The sequence below is a fragment of the Python bivittatus genome, unplaced genomic scaffold, assembly GCF_059951505.1.
Source record: "Python bivittatus isolate LINGU-HERP-01145 unplaced genomic scaffold, Pbiv_v1 ctg000340_np1212, whole genome shotgun sequence".
In the NCBI taxonomy this organism is placed as follows: Eukaryota; Metazoa; Chordata; class Lepidosauria; order Squamata; family Pythonidae; genus Python; species Python bivittatus.
Window position 1 is genome coordinate 10180666 of NW_028277056.1, and position 13985 is coordinate 10194650.

The following is a 13985-nucleotide window of genomic DNA, read 5'->3' on the forward strand; positions in this document are numbered from 1 at the left end:
CACTGCAATAAGCACAATATATTGTTTAAACAATTAATTAATAATGGTGGCATTCCCATGCACACTTACCAGGGGGTATATTCTGTTGCACTCAATGGGGCCCACTACCAAGGAAGCATGCATAGACTTGGGTTGCTAATCAAGATTAACTAGTCAAACCAAATCAAGCCATAATCACTTTTACTGGCTTCTATGTAGATGTAAAACCAACGTTTATAATAATGAAATCATTATAAATTATTTGGACATATAATAAATAGTATTATGACATTCATGAGATGTAGGCAAAATGCAACACTAGTTAACCTTAAATATTAAGCAGTAAATTTGTGTAAATAAACACAGAGTGTATTATACATAAAAACTGCAATATGGAGCATCACGTATGAAAATGAAACAAGAAAAAAGAATCTTCTTACCGTCAGTATGTACGGCAGACACATAAGTCCAGTTGTACCTCTTGACAATGTCCACCATAGCGCGGGCCTGTTGTGCATCTGAAGGTACCACTCGCATGAAATACTTGAATAAAGTCTTGTCACTTAAGTCCATGCTTGTGGCAGAGTAGGCAATCTGAGGTATGTTGAAAAGCTGCAACAGATTTTGGACCTGGATTGCCACGGAACTGGACCCAGGACCAATCACACCAACAATGGGCTTCTTGGAGTGGTACAGAGATGTAGAGCCATCAACACACTTCATCAGTCCTTCCTCTTCTTCCGCTGAGATGAGAGAATCACGTATGAATTCGATGCTCTGCTCAAGAGCAACCGCCGAATGCCAACACGAGTCCCTTATTTCACAGCCTAGGGTTATGTTTGGTAATAGAGTTTGGTTCTGATTAATACGGTCAAGGGTATGAAGCATTGCTTCCACTCTCTGGATTCCATATTGTTCTCTTACCTCTCCACATTTTCTCTCATGGACTTTGTCAACAGTTGGCTGATGATGGACAGAGAAAAGAGCCCCAATAATAATATCTCCAGGCATGTAGGCCACCACCCGTCTTTCATTGGACTGAGCAGAAACCAAAAGACTAAAGTTCCCCCAAACATCTTCCTTCAAGAACCAGATAAGAAGCAGAAGGAGCATTTTAGGAAGCTTGTTAAGCCAGTATTGGAAGCATGATGAGATGACAAAGTGTGACCATTGTTAAAAAGCAATCAGCGAGTCTTTGGAGGAATCGAAGCAATCAAGCTGATGGACAACTGGGTCTTTCCAAGCATTTTCTACACAATGGCTGACATCTTCTCTTCTGTTCAGAAGGTAGGATGCAATCATAATCTTCAAAATCTTTAAGAAAAAGATGATGGGAAAGTTTTTTTTTTTAAGGAGCACTTAAACCTCAAGTACTTCTACAGCTATTCTAGACAGAGCTCCAGCTTGTTTTTCCACTTACTAGAATTCTATAATCCAGGCAAGATGCAAACATCATCTATTCAAAATAAAACAAGCAGGTTACCTCCGAGCCCTTGATTGACTGATTGATTTGCAGGCCCGGAAATGAACTGAACGCACAATCCTTTTGGACAGAAATCTATTTCTGATTCCTTCAAGGTTGCCTTATTCTGGCAGCCTCATTTATTGAATTGCATTTATTTCACAGTTTTTGTAAACCCACCCCAGTCCACAGTTTCTGGATAGCATACAACTAAGTACTTTCTCTATTGCAACAGCTGCCTTATGGAACAGCCTCCCCCCTGAGATATGGATGGTCCTGACCCTCTTGGCCTCTTGACCCATTTGGAAGGCAGTCAATGCCTAGGTATTATCACGAGGATGTTAGGTTAGCCCATCAAGGCTTAAAAAGAGACTTTTTTCGTGAAATTGTTATATAGTGCCTCATTTTTTCTTCTTTGGATTATTCCAATTTTGGTGATGGGAGGTTTATACTGTTTTTGTACTGAGGGTTCACTACCCAGACATATTTGTTTATGACTCAGAGTTCTCAGTCAAGGTACAAATGACCAGGCTCAAATTACATTACTTGAGACACAGCGCTCTGCAGAAGACTCTAATGTTGGGAAAGATGGAAGGAAAGAGAAGAAGAGGATGACCAGCAGCAAAGTGGATGAACTCAGTTACATTGGTGAGGACTGCACCATTGGAAGACCCGAAGGACCAGGTTAGGGATGGAGAAAATCTATCTGTGTGGTTGCTAAGAGTTGACACCAACCTGATGGGACATTATCTATCTATCTATCTATCTATCTATCTATCTATCTATCTATCTATCTATCTATCTATCTATCTATCAAAAGATCTCTTTTTAAGCCTTGATTGAAATATTCAAAGGGAGTCTGGAATGAATGACAAGGTATGTGTCACTGGACATGCCATTATCTGTGCTTCATGTTGAGGACCCAGGCAATCAGGAAATGCAGGGAACTGCAGCACAGGGATGAGTAGAAACCACCTTTGGTGGTTACCATTGCTGTACCTCATTTCAAACTATAGGAGTGCTGCTGTGAAAAACCAGCAATCTTTATTGCTCTAATGCTAGTCTATAGGCTAGTATATGTTGGTTGTCATGGAATCTTTTGCAGGGATCTTTCAGAGATCCTTACAAAGCTATTCTTATGGAACTTCAAGGAAGGCTGTGCCAGCTATAAAAAATTCAGTGTGGATTTTTGTGCAAAGCGGCATCATTTTTACTTCCTTGTTTTGGCCTCTCTTACAATACACACCTTTATCAAAGAGTCCTGAAAAAGCCTAGATATTACTGCTCGTGTAGTGCTATGATTATGGACTTGCAAGGATGTACCTATCGTAAAACTCTGTTGTGGATGATTGAGCTTTGGAAGGCTTGGTGGTTCCAGTTGAGCTGTGCAACAAAGCTCTGTCATTTGGGTGCGCCACGTTTAGTTTAATTACAGCACAATCTGTTTTCTTCTATTGCAGCTCTTAACTGCTTATTGTATCCCTCCAAAGGCAATTCAATATCCTCTACAAATGCCGATGCATTTAAAGTACCTTCCTTAAATTAATAGGCTTCAGCAGAGTCTTATACCTGAATAGAATTTTCTCTTCCTACACATTTTTCAAAGGAAGGCTTCCTATTCCTATTCCTTTTTTTTTTCCCCCAGCTGAAAAACTCATTACCATGCTTATTTGGGAAAGCAGGTATCTGTCTGTGGGCTTATTTTAAATAACTGAGGATGGTCAGTGGGGCTCATCGTAGGGAGGGAACCATTGTTGGTTTGGACCAGGTACAGAATACAAGCAAAGCTGTAGGCACTTACTGATTAATATAAAACTACAGCAAAAAGTGGTAGGAAAGGAGAAACGATTTAGCTATGGGAGGTAAAAATTAATGTAATAAATTTATGACAGAAGTAATTAAACTAAAGTTTTGGACTGCAGTTCTAATTATTCCAAATCATTGGCCCCAGTAGCTATGGCTTAAAGAAGTTAAAATTCAATATATCTGCCAATTGCCTACCCATGCTGTTAGATGTTTCCCAACAGTATGAGTTCAGCTACTTCTTTTTTTCAGAAAGTACTATTCCTGTCCATCCAAAGATCGAAAGATCGAAAGATGGGATGATGGGAAGGAAGGAAGGAAGGAAGGAAGGAAGGAAGGAAGGAAGGAAGGAAGGAAGGAAGGAAGGAAGGAAGGAAGGGAGACAGACCGACCTAGATGTATAAACATAGGTATGTGTCACCTCTGTATGTGTGTAGATGTATATCACCTACTTTGTGTATACAGGAGACGGTCTCAATAGGTGGCAGTTTAAGTTGGACTGGAAAGCTAAGCAGTGCCAGGCCTGGTTAGTTCTTTGATGGGAGATCCTCAAGGACTCCCATCAAATTGTGAACTAGACTGTGAAGTCGGAGGAGGAGGAGGAGCAGCAGCAGCAGCAGCAGCAGTAGCAGCAGCAGCCATCAGTATAAACAACCTCCATTGACTACCTGAATGTAGTTCTCCAGGAGTCAAATTTGACTCAAAGGAGACTTTAAAATGGAAGGATGGATGCTATCTCATTATATTTTGAGACACTTGCAAAGCTTAGAATCACTCTGTGTTTAGTGGAAGCAGGATTCCTGTATTCATTTTAAAAAAAGAGGAGGAGCGGGGGTGGGGGAGGAGGGAAGATTGTATTGGACCAGGCCAAATATCTATGTAATCTATTATCTTGCTTCCCAAAGCAATCAACAATGCCTGACTTGACCCTAATGAACAGAAATTGAGAGCACTAAGCTTCTGAACTGTTATTCCCCTGCAAGGGTAGTCAGAGGTATTTGGTCTTGGAGGTAGTATACAGCCATTAATAGCCTTGTCCTACACTAATCTGTCTAGTTCCCTTCTGAAGCTATTTGGAGGCCATTAATGTATCCTCTATAGCTGAGCTACACAATGTGCAAAATTTTTCTCCCTTTTTGTGGTCTTGAGCCTCCCTTCACTCAGCCTCTTGGATGACTAGAATACTAGGTTCTAATATTACAAGAAAATGAGCAAAAATCTCCATATATCCCCTTTCTTTATACCATACATAATTTTGGAAAATGCTAGAACATTCTCCTCTCTTGTACTGATTTTTTTTGTTGTTGTTGTTTCAAGCAAAATTGCTTTATGTAACCTTTATGTAACCTTTCCCAAAGGGAATTTTTCCAGTTCCTCATTTGTGGTAAGCTATACTGTCATTAATATTGGACATCCTAATTCCATCAGCAAATTCCCCTCTCCTCTCCAAGGCAATAGGGAAGATTTACAGTTTTCTTGAAAGCCTTCTTCAGCCATCCCCTTCATAGGCAGTGAACCTGGACTAGGAAGGCTTACTTTACACCAGAATTCACAGGCTAAAGTCACACAATATATTGAATCTGGTTACAAAACACAGTTGCTTTGTTTACATAAGATGCCTTGCCTAAATAAATAAATTGGGTATGACAACAGGAAAGCTTAGTTTTCTCCAACATGCTAAGACCATGAAAAACTAAGTGGGATTAGATCTCAACTAGATAGTCTAAAGTAGTGTTTCTCAACCTTGGCAACTTCAAGTTGTGTGGACTTCAACTCCCAGAATTCCCCAGCCAGCCAAGGAATAGGGAAGGAAGGAGAAACCATTAAGATGGACTTGCAGAAGAGATTATTCAATCCTGAGAAAGATGGAAGGATGAGAAAGAAACTCCAAACACCCTCACCAGGATTTTGTTTAGTATCAGATGGGACAAAGAGAAACTTGGACAGGTTTTCAAGATTCGGTTCTTCCACCTTACAAGAGCACTCGTGGAATCCCTACCAGCCTGTTTCTTGACCAGGCCTACCTTGAAGGGTTGACATCAGGACACCACCTGTTCATCCCAGCTTTGTAGGCTACATGGGAAACTAAAACAAAAAATCCCAGAAGAAGGCAACCATAAACAATTTTTATTATCCACAAAGCCAGATGGATGTGCCTCGGTAGTTGAGCTTTCCAGGTGGCAGCATCTAGCTGGATGAGGATGAAATACTGTGATTGGATAGTCCTAATGAAGGTGAGGAAAGTTGTTTTCTTGCTGCTTAGCCTAAACAGACTTGGCAAAGGGTAACACCTACATAATAGACTGGCCCACCATTTGTATAGCATGAGACCCACAACTTTGTCCTGTTGTTTCCTCTCCTTCCCTCAGGGATGGTCCTGAATTTCATCCCAGACACATCTACAAAACAGTGACTCAGTTGCAGCTGTTAAACTCCAAAGAGAGCTGCATCCTGCAGAGGAGACCTGTGTGGTCAACTGCAGTGATGTGGCAAAGGAGTCATAGTGCCCCCCTCCATTCAGCAGGGTAGCAGACAAGCCGAGCAGCATCTTATTCCTTAGGAACAGGGTGCTGAGGCATTTCAGAGAAACATTTTGAAAGGACACTTTGCTCAGACCTCTGTGGACACACAAAAGTGCTTTGAAAATCTGCATGGCCCCAGGTAAATATGACTGCCTGCTCAATCATACTATCTGAATATTCCCTTGTGAGCAACAGACATCAACTGATACTTTGCATCGATGTGGCAGGGTGAAAATGGACCAGTGAACCAATTTCACTTTCTCCCACCCTTGTTGTTCTTTGGTTTGGTTTCCAGTATTTTGGGTATGTATCATGATTTGGACGCAGTATGGGAAGACCTAGCTCTCTGAAGAAGGTTTGAATGCTGGGAAAGATGGGGAGAAAGAAGAAGAAGAGGCAGCAAGTGGGTGGACTCAGATACAGCAGAGGTGGACAAATCATTGGAAAACCAGAGTCAGGCTGGGGACAGATCATCCTGAAGAAGGTCTATCTGGTCACTAAGAGTTGACACCAACTTGATGGCATGGTATAAAGCTGTATTCACAGTTCTATTTACATGCTGGGGAACTGTGATGAAACACTGAACCTCACTTTTTATTCATCACATTAAAAAATACTGAGCCTCACTGGAATGGGCTTTCTTTCTGTGAACATTTGTCAAGGAATGTAATTCTAAATGTTTAGATCCTGGGCTCAGATGAAACCAGTTACAGAGCAACAGCTTTCTTCCAACAGCAGATGTTGTTGTAAGAGTGCCCACTAGTGGCACCAATTTATTAGACTTGTCGGCTTTTCCATGCAATTTATTCTGCTTCTTTCAACTGCCCTGTTAAATTTAGGGATCATTTTACAAACAAGGGGAGGAATAACATTTTGCACATAAAAGAAAGGAGGTAAGAGTCTTTTGGTCTTATGTTGAATGGCTTCAAACAAAAGTAAGCTCTTAGAAAAAGAAGCAATGTCTAAAGCATTTAGCAATTTTCCACATTATGGTGCTATTGGTGTGTACTGGAACTATCTTCCTGTGGTCTGGAAAACACCTGAGCAGGCTTCTTAGGGATCCTGACATTCATGATGGTGCAAATTCCTACAGCTAAGTTAACAGCACTATAATGTGAGAGATTATATTCTATCAAACAGCTGCATCAAAGCCCTGTGGACGATTTATGGCATAACATAAAACCACAAATAATAACAGCAACAAATACCAAAAGAAGATCAATACACAAGATGGAGAAATTATGGGATGACAGACTACCCAGTCTCCAGGTTATTGGGGAATTATGAGAGTTGGAATTTAACATAACATAACCAGGCTATTGTCTTTTGCAATATAATCAAGCGATGCCCATTTTTTCCCTGCACCTCTATTCCTTCTTATGTTCAGGAATGGGAGATCTTGAAAAGAATTTTCTCAAGATTTGCAGGAAAATGTATTCCACCATGACTAATCGTTCAGCAAAACTGTTTCATTTCAATGCATTTACATTGCTGGATGCAGTACGATTGGCTAATTAACACAGCGACTTGAACCAGCACAGACTATTTTGACACCCTCCTTGTCTGATTTCTAAAACATATTAAGCACACAGCTATAGCAACCGCCCACCCCCACCCCCAAAGGCAGAATCCTTAAAAACGAAACAGCTTCTACCTCACTTCTAACTCGACATTTTGTGTTAAAACAATGCCCAGGTAGGCCAAAAATGTGTTCTTGGTTGTGACAGCATAAAAAGAAATGCTCTTTCCTCGCTGTACTTGTTACAAGAGGCAGTGGTGAACAGCAACAGCACAAAATGTGACTATCCCATAAAAAATCCACTATTAAGGACTAGAAAGCTGTGTAAAAGAAAGGCACTTCACTGGACTTCAGGGGTTGCTATCAATCTTGCTGTTTTCTGCTGGCTGTAAACTTTCTGTATTTGTTTGATTTTGCATTTCAGATGGAAAATCAAATCTTGCCTAGCCCTTTAAAAGAGGAGGCTGAAATCCCATGAAATATAAATCATTTGAACAGGCTAGATGAAGAGAAGGACACATTTTATATGTAACCGACAGACTTATTCTGGGCCAATATTCATTTTTAAAATAAATCCAGAGAAGTAGTACAGTGTGAGAAAATGGGGTCTGTCGCATTTCTGAATGTCAACTTTTATACACGTATTGAAAAACAACATCTATACCCTCTTTTCTTTAGACAATGAAATTTAGGAATGTTTTTATTTAAAAACTGTTTTCTACTGGAAGGTACAAACCAATCTGTAAAAGAAAAAGTAGGTGAAAGGCCTCTCATCCAAGAAAACGACACTAGGAGTTGGGTGGCATAGTGGTTCTAAAACATGAGGACTTATATTTCAGGAAAATGATGGTTTCATTTTAATGTTGCATTTCATTGTTTTAATTTTATTTTAGCTTGGCTGTCGTTGATGATGGTGGTGATGGTGATTTGGTTTAAGACCTGATTTCTTTTTTATCCTGGTGCTGATCTTTCTTTCTTTGGTCTCTTTCTAGATTTGTCTTTGATACAGTTGGTGGATTAATCAAATCAATCAATATAGTTTATGCTAGCCTATTGCAGTCAGAACGATGGAAACATCTTAAAGAAGAGCAAGTTCATGACGGAAGAAATCACACATCGATAGCCTGTCATCTGTACATGCCCAATGACTCAAAAACTTTTTTTTTAAAAAAAAAAATAAATGACTGAAATCTTGTGAGAGCATTGAATCTCACAGTATTTCCAGATGAGAATGCTGAAATTTATGACATTTGTGTGGTAGAGCACTGAACTCTCACAAATCAATCTTTCTGAACTCAGGGAATGCCCCGGAATTTCCCACACCACGGAACACTTGTTCTATAATAGATCCCAGTTCTTAAGAGGCTGCAAGACGCTTTGTCACTTAAAAAAAATGGAATTGTGAAAGAGAGACTTGATGCATAAATACTGCACCTGTTTCACCATCCATATTAGGATGAGTGATCCGTGGCCTCTGAACAGCAGGTGACTTCAGAGCCCCATTTGATCATGATTGCTGAAAACTGACAGGACAATCTTAGGCAGAAACTCCAGAACAACAACACTGTAAGCCATTCAGGCAGTTTAAAATGAAACAAATCCTCTGAACTTCTTTCTAAAATCCAACCCTGCTGATATTTCTGATATGACCTTACTCATTTAATAACCACCAGTCTTTCTTCTTCCCAATGTGAGAATGCTTTTTGCCAGTCAGATCTGGATTTTTCTGACTGGCAAATGCTCTAAAACCCTTCTGCTACTAAGCAGTGAATAGAACATGCAGTTTAATGGGCTTCAGATTAGACCTTTCAAAGACCAACTAGATAATAGTATAGAAAAGGCACTGGGGATGAAACTGCTCCACTGTTACACTGCCAAACGGATAAAGGAAAATAAAGCTGGAAATACATCTGCTGGAATATCTGTCAGGGATTGTAAATACCCTACGGTAGACTGTGAACGCATGCTACTATCTATAGTCCACCAGTTGTAATGCTTTGTGGGCTATATTGCTACTATATTGTATTCTGATCTCCATCCTTACATCCAAAGTTGACAAACAAGCTATAGAATTGCCCACTGCAGCCTCTCTAAAGCGTTGAGATAATTATTCTTATTTTCAGGGAAGCATTATTGCATCATATGGCTAAATTCCACCAGAATTTCCCAGTCTAATCCAAAATGCAGCCATTGCCTTCTCCTACCTTACAAAGCAACGATATAACAGAAGCAGCAAAACCAGCATTTAGAAAGAATTGCATGAAGTCAGCTGTAGCAGGGAGCATGTTGAATATTTGGGGTGCCACGCTTAAATTTCAGTACTATAATGAGAAGTCGTTGTGTCAGGTGAGATTACCTGCTTCCAGCTTGCTGAGCTAATCATGAAAGATGCCTCCTTGGTGGCTAGAAGATGTGTTATGAAATGAGCATCGACTGTTGATGGCTACTAGTTATAAGCCATTTTCCCACCTAATCAGGAGAAGCTGACGACAAATTTATTTATATATTTATTTATTCCAATTCTGAGGCTGCCTGACTTCTCAGGGAATCTGGGTGGCTTACCAATAAAATAAAAGGAACAATACATATAAAAGAGAACATGGCCAACCATTCAGGCAGCTCCAACCTAACTAGTAAAGGAGAGTTTTACAGATGGCTAGCAGCAGTCAGCCGTGGAAAGACAGAAACACATTCCTTTGGTGGGCAAGAGAAGTTGGGACTATTTTAAAGATTATCTGGGTTCCTGCCTCAGTTTATCTCTTTCTAAAAGTATGGATGTTATAGACGTATCATCCATAAGTCTCCGGTATACTCTTTCATATGAAACTGACTCAGTAAGATTTGTACAGATCTGAGAACTGAGCGAGCACAAAAACATAGATCTAAGACGAAAGCAAGAAGATGCAGCAAACGCTCAGATGTCTGAGTCAACTAAATCAAATGGAAGTTAAAACAGCAAGACACCTACTGTTCACCCACAACATCTTCCAAATGATGCTTCATCATTTTCAACAGATTTTTTTTTTCTTAAACGCTTGTTCTAGGATGCTAATATGTCTTTCCTAATCACAAATTTTTCTCCAGAAAGTATTTCTATTGTTTCTGTGAGACTATCCACTTATTGTGTTCATGCAACGTGCTAAATACTAAATCTGGGTTAACAAAGTAACATTGTTGTGCACCTGACATGCAAAGGCCATAAATAAACATAATGAATGGCTTAGTTCATATAATATGTTAAGACAATGGCTGGGTTTCCTACAACATACCGAATTATAAACTATCCAATTTCATTTCGGCTTGGCATAGGGTGTTGCATTTTCCCATCCTCTGAGAAGCTGATAAGGTTGAGCCAATTATAAGAGAGAGAGAGAGAGAGAGAGAGAGCAAGAGAGAGAGAGAGAGAATACTGCCACTGTAAGAGCTGAGGAGACCCAGCAGTAAATGTGGGGGAAGTTGAATTTAAAAACCCATCTCAACCTATACATTACCAAGGATGTGATACCACAGTGACAATAGTCTAATGAAGTAGATCAACATACAGAAATAGGCTTCTATTCATGCCGAATATAAGCAACCTTTCTAGATTCTCCATCCAATTTGTGGGCAGAGAAGTGGGGTGAATGATTTCTTCAGGCAAAAGGGAATTTCTCCAACAATTTCTCAAGGGCAAGGCAGTTGCACCAGTTCCGAAAAAGCCTTTTGAGAAATGTTCCTTCCTGGACTCTATGTTTGGAAAGCTAGGGAGGTTCTGAATTGCTGGAGAGAGGACGGTACCGTGAAACCGGATATTTGCACTTACCCCTTGTCCTTAAATAAATGCAAGAAAACAACTCTCCATCCATGGAATTTATCCAACATTCTGTCTTCCTTTGAAAATATGCTTTCAAAGCTAATTCTCATTCAACATACTGAATGAAACCTGGCCAGTGAGAAAAAAATAAACATCTTCTCAGTCTGTGGCTAGGTTGTATGGAAGAGAATCAGGGCAACTAAGGTTCAAAAAGTTGTTGCTGAACTGAGAATTAGATGGCACTGATTACCTGCTGGGTACTCAAAAGCAGACCAAATATATGTTTTAAGAATTCATAATTTGATCATAATTTGAGGAGGATTCTATGTGTTTTTCCAACATTCCACTCAGTGACTCCTGTTCCTCCTCTTTATTTATTTTGGCTTAGAGTTACCTATTGCTAGGTTACTTGTAGCAAGTAATTTGAGATAGGTTTGCAGCCATTTGGGATAAATGCAGCAGTAATGTTGACACATTGAGAGCCAGTTTGGTGTAGTGGTGAAGGCATCAGGCTAGAAACTGGGAGAGCGTGAGTTCTAGTCCTGCCTAGGCACAAAGCCAGCTGGGTGACCTTGGGCCAGTCACTCTCTCTCAGCCCTAGGAAGGAGGCAATGGCGAATCAATTCTGAAAAACCTTGCCAAGAAAACTGCAGGGACACGATTGAATTAAAAAAAAAAAAAAGTTGACACACCAGTTAAACCATGCAGTCTAACATGATCACATACAAATTGTTACAGTAGACAAGGAGGTGATCTGGGCATACTTGAGATTTTATTGCTATAAGTTGTTGACAAAACTGGAAAGGATAACAGGTATCTTCACAGTGTTATAGATTACTGTCTCCAGTCATGCACAGTGTGAAACAGATGCAGCAGCAAAGCATAGCTTGGAGACTGTTAATCTAGAAGAATCCAGAAACTTACTTTTTGGAGGGTAGGGGAGAGGACATCATGTCCAAAAGATTTATGAAAACTAATCAGGAAAAATCATTCATTCCGGACTGAAAGACTAAATGTGGATTTTGAACTTCAAATCTCGTGAAAACCTGGAAATGTCCACCTAGTTACTGCTTTCTCAGCACTACATTCTACATGCAACAGGACATTTGATTGTTATTTAACACATAAATTAGTATTCTTTTCATTCCATGACTTCAATTAGCCAAGGTATAAACGAAGGTAGTGAGTTTTTTTAAAAAAAATGTGTGCTGGGTTAATGGGGAATATAATTCATATTTCTAATAGTAAGGCAGGACCAAGGGGATGTGTGTGTTAGTTCTGAAGAAATCAGCGAGGGGTAGAGAGGTGTGAGCTGTTGCATAAAGCAACAAGGTAATATAAGATGGAACAAATTCTGAAGGAGTCTTCTGTCTCAAGTTCCATTTCCATGAGATGCAGCCAAGAGGAGATATCGCACAAACCCGCTCAGTCTAAAGAGGTGGCCCGTCCTCTAAACCTCCCGGCTTTTATCCGAGCGTCGCAAAATACAAACGCAGCAAAACACCGCAACTTCTCCGGCTTTCTTTCGCCCAACTTTGCCCAATAGCTTCCAGTGGATGCTGTCCGTGGTGCTGAACAGCCGATCAGCACTTAGACAATGACCGAGGCCAGCGTCTGCTTGTTAGGAAACGGAATAATCTAAGGGTTGGGGGCTGTCGCATCCATGACAACTACTGCGTTCTTCGGTGTGTGTGTGAGTGAGTGAATGAGTGTGTGTTTGCGTCTGTGTGTGTGTGTGTCTGTGTGTGTGAGAGACAGAAAGAGAGAGAGAGAGTTTGTTTTCGTGACTGTATCCATTCCACCGACCTATAGAACCTTGCTGCTGCTCTTCGCTTATTCGCTTTTATCAAATCATCTGCACCAGATTTTCTACATAGGTGCTTGGGGTACAACCTCCATCATCCCGAATCCCAGGTTGGCTGGAAAGGATAGGAATTTAAGTCTAACACAGCTCGCGGACACCAGTTTTGTGGAGGCTGACCTACACCCAGAAGCTGTTGCCTCGCTCGAGGTTTCTACAGCCTAGCCCTTGCGGTCGGGCATTCCCCGAGTGATCTACAAGACCCTCCTCCCCCAATGTAGGCAGCCCCGAGGTGAAGAGAAGCGACCTATTCGATCTCAACGCCTCCCCCCCCCCCCCAGTTCGCTCCACCATAGTATCCATCGACCACGGTTACTTGTGAAAGAATTAGTCCTCCCCCCTTCCCTTCCCAAACGCCGCTGTCCAGTCCTTCCTCTGAGTCCTAAGGGAACTTCCAAAACCGAGTCCTATCTTTGTTTCCTCCCCCCGCAAAAAATCCGGCATCGCCTACCTGGAAAACCTCCCCCCACCCCATGCAACGAGGAGGATTTTTGCCCGCATCTAGCTGCATTCCTCCTCCTCCTCCTCCCCCCCCCCCTTCCGACCCGTGTCGGCTGTGCTCGGGGTTGCTTAAGGCGCGTGTTGACTCTCCCCCCTCCGCCCCCAACCCACACACGCTCGCCCAAGGACCGATGTCCCGTGTCTCCCCTAGTCCACCCCACCCCCCCGCGCTCCCTACCTTATCCCAATGCAGGATCCAGACAGAGCCTCCCCCTCGCTCCCTCTCCCGCCAGGCGAGGCAGACGCGGCAGGAAGAGAAAGCCGGGGCGGCGCGCCCGCCCGCAGAATTCCTTCACTGCCAGGCGCCCAGACGAGAGGTGCCTCGAGCTCCGCGGCCGCCGCCTGCTTCCCTGGTTCCCGCTCTCCTTCGCCTGGCTCCGGCCACCAGCTACCGCGGCGGCGGGTCCCGCTGCTGCTGCTGCTGTTTCGGCGCTCTCCGCTTCCCCAGCGGCCAGACGCGAGAGCTTAGAGAGAAGCAGCCAGCCAGCGCCTCCTCTTCCCTTCCTAGCGAGGAGGCAAGCCCGCTCTCTCCACCGCCTTTGGCA

The 13985-nt window shown here is 41.9% G+C and overlaps 1 protein-coding gene across 1 annotated transcript in view; it reads right to left on the minus strand.

Annotated features, from left to right (window-relative positions):
- GRM5 (glutamate metabotropic receptor 5) overlaps window positions 1-1092 on the minus strand; it is a 206414-nt gene extending 205322 nt beyond the window's left edge. The window contains exon 1 of the mRNA XM_088140844.1: window positions 420-1092. Coding sequence (XP_087996970.1) covers window positions 420-1092 — 673 coding nt within the window. The remainder of the gene's footprint in view (window positions 1-419) is intronic.
- Between the last annotated feature and the right edge of the window lie 12893 nt (window positions 1093-13985).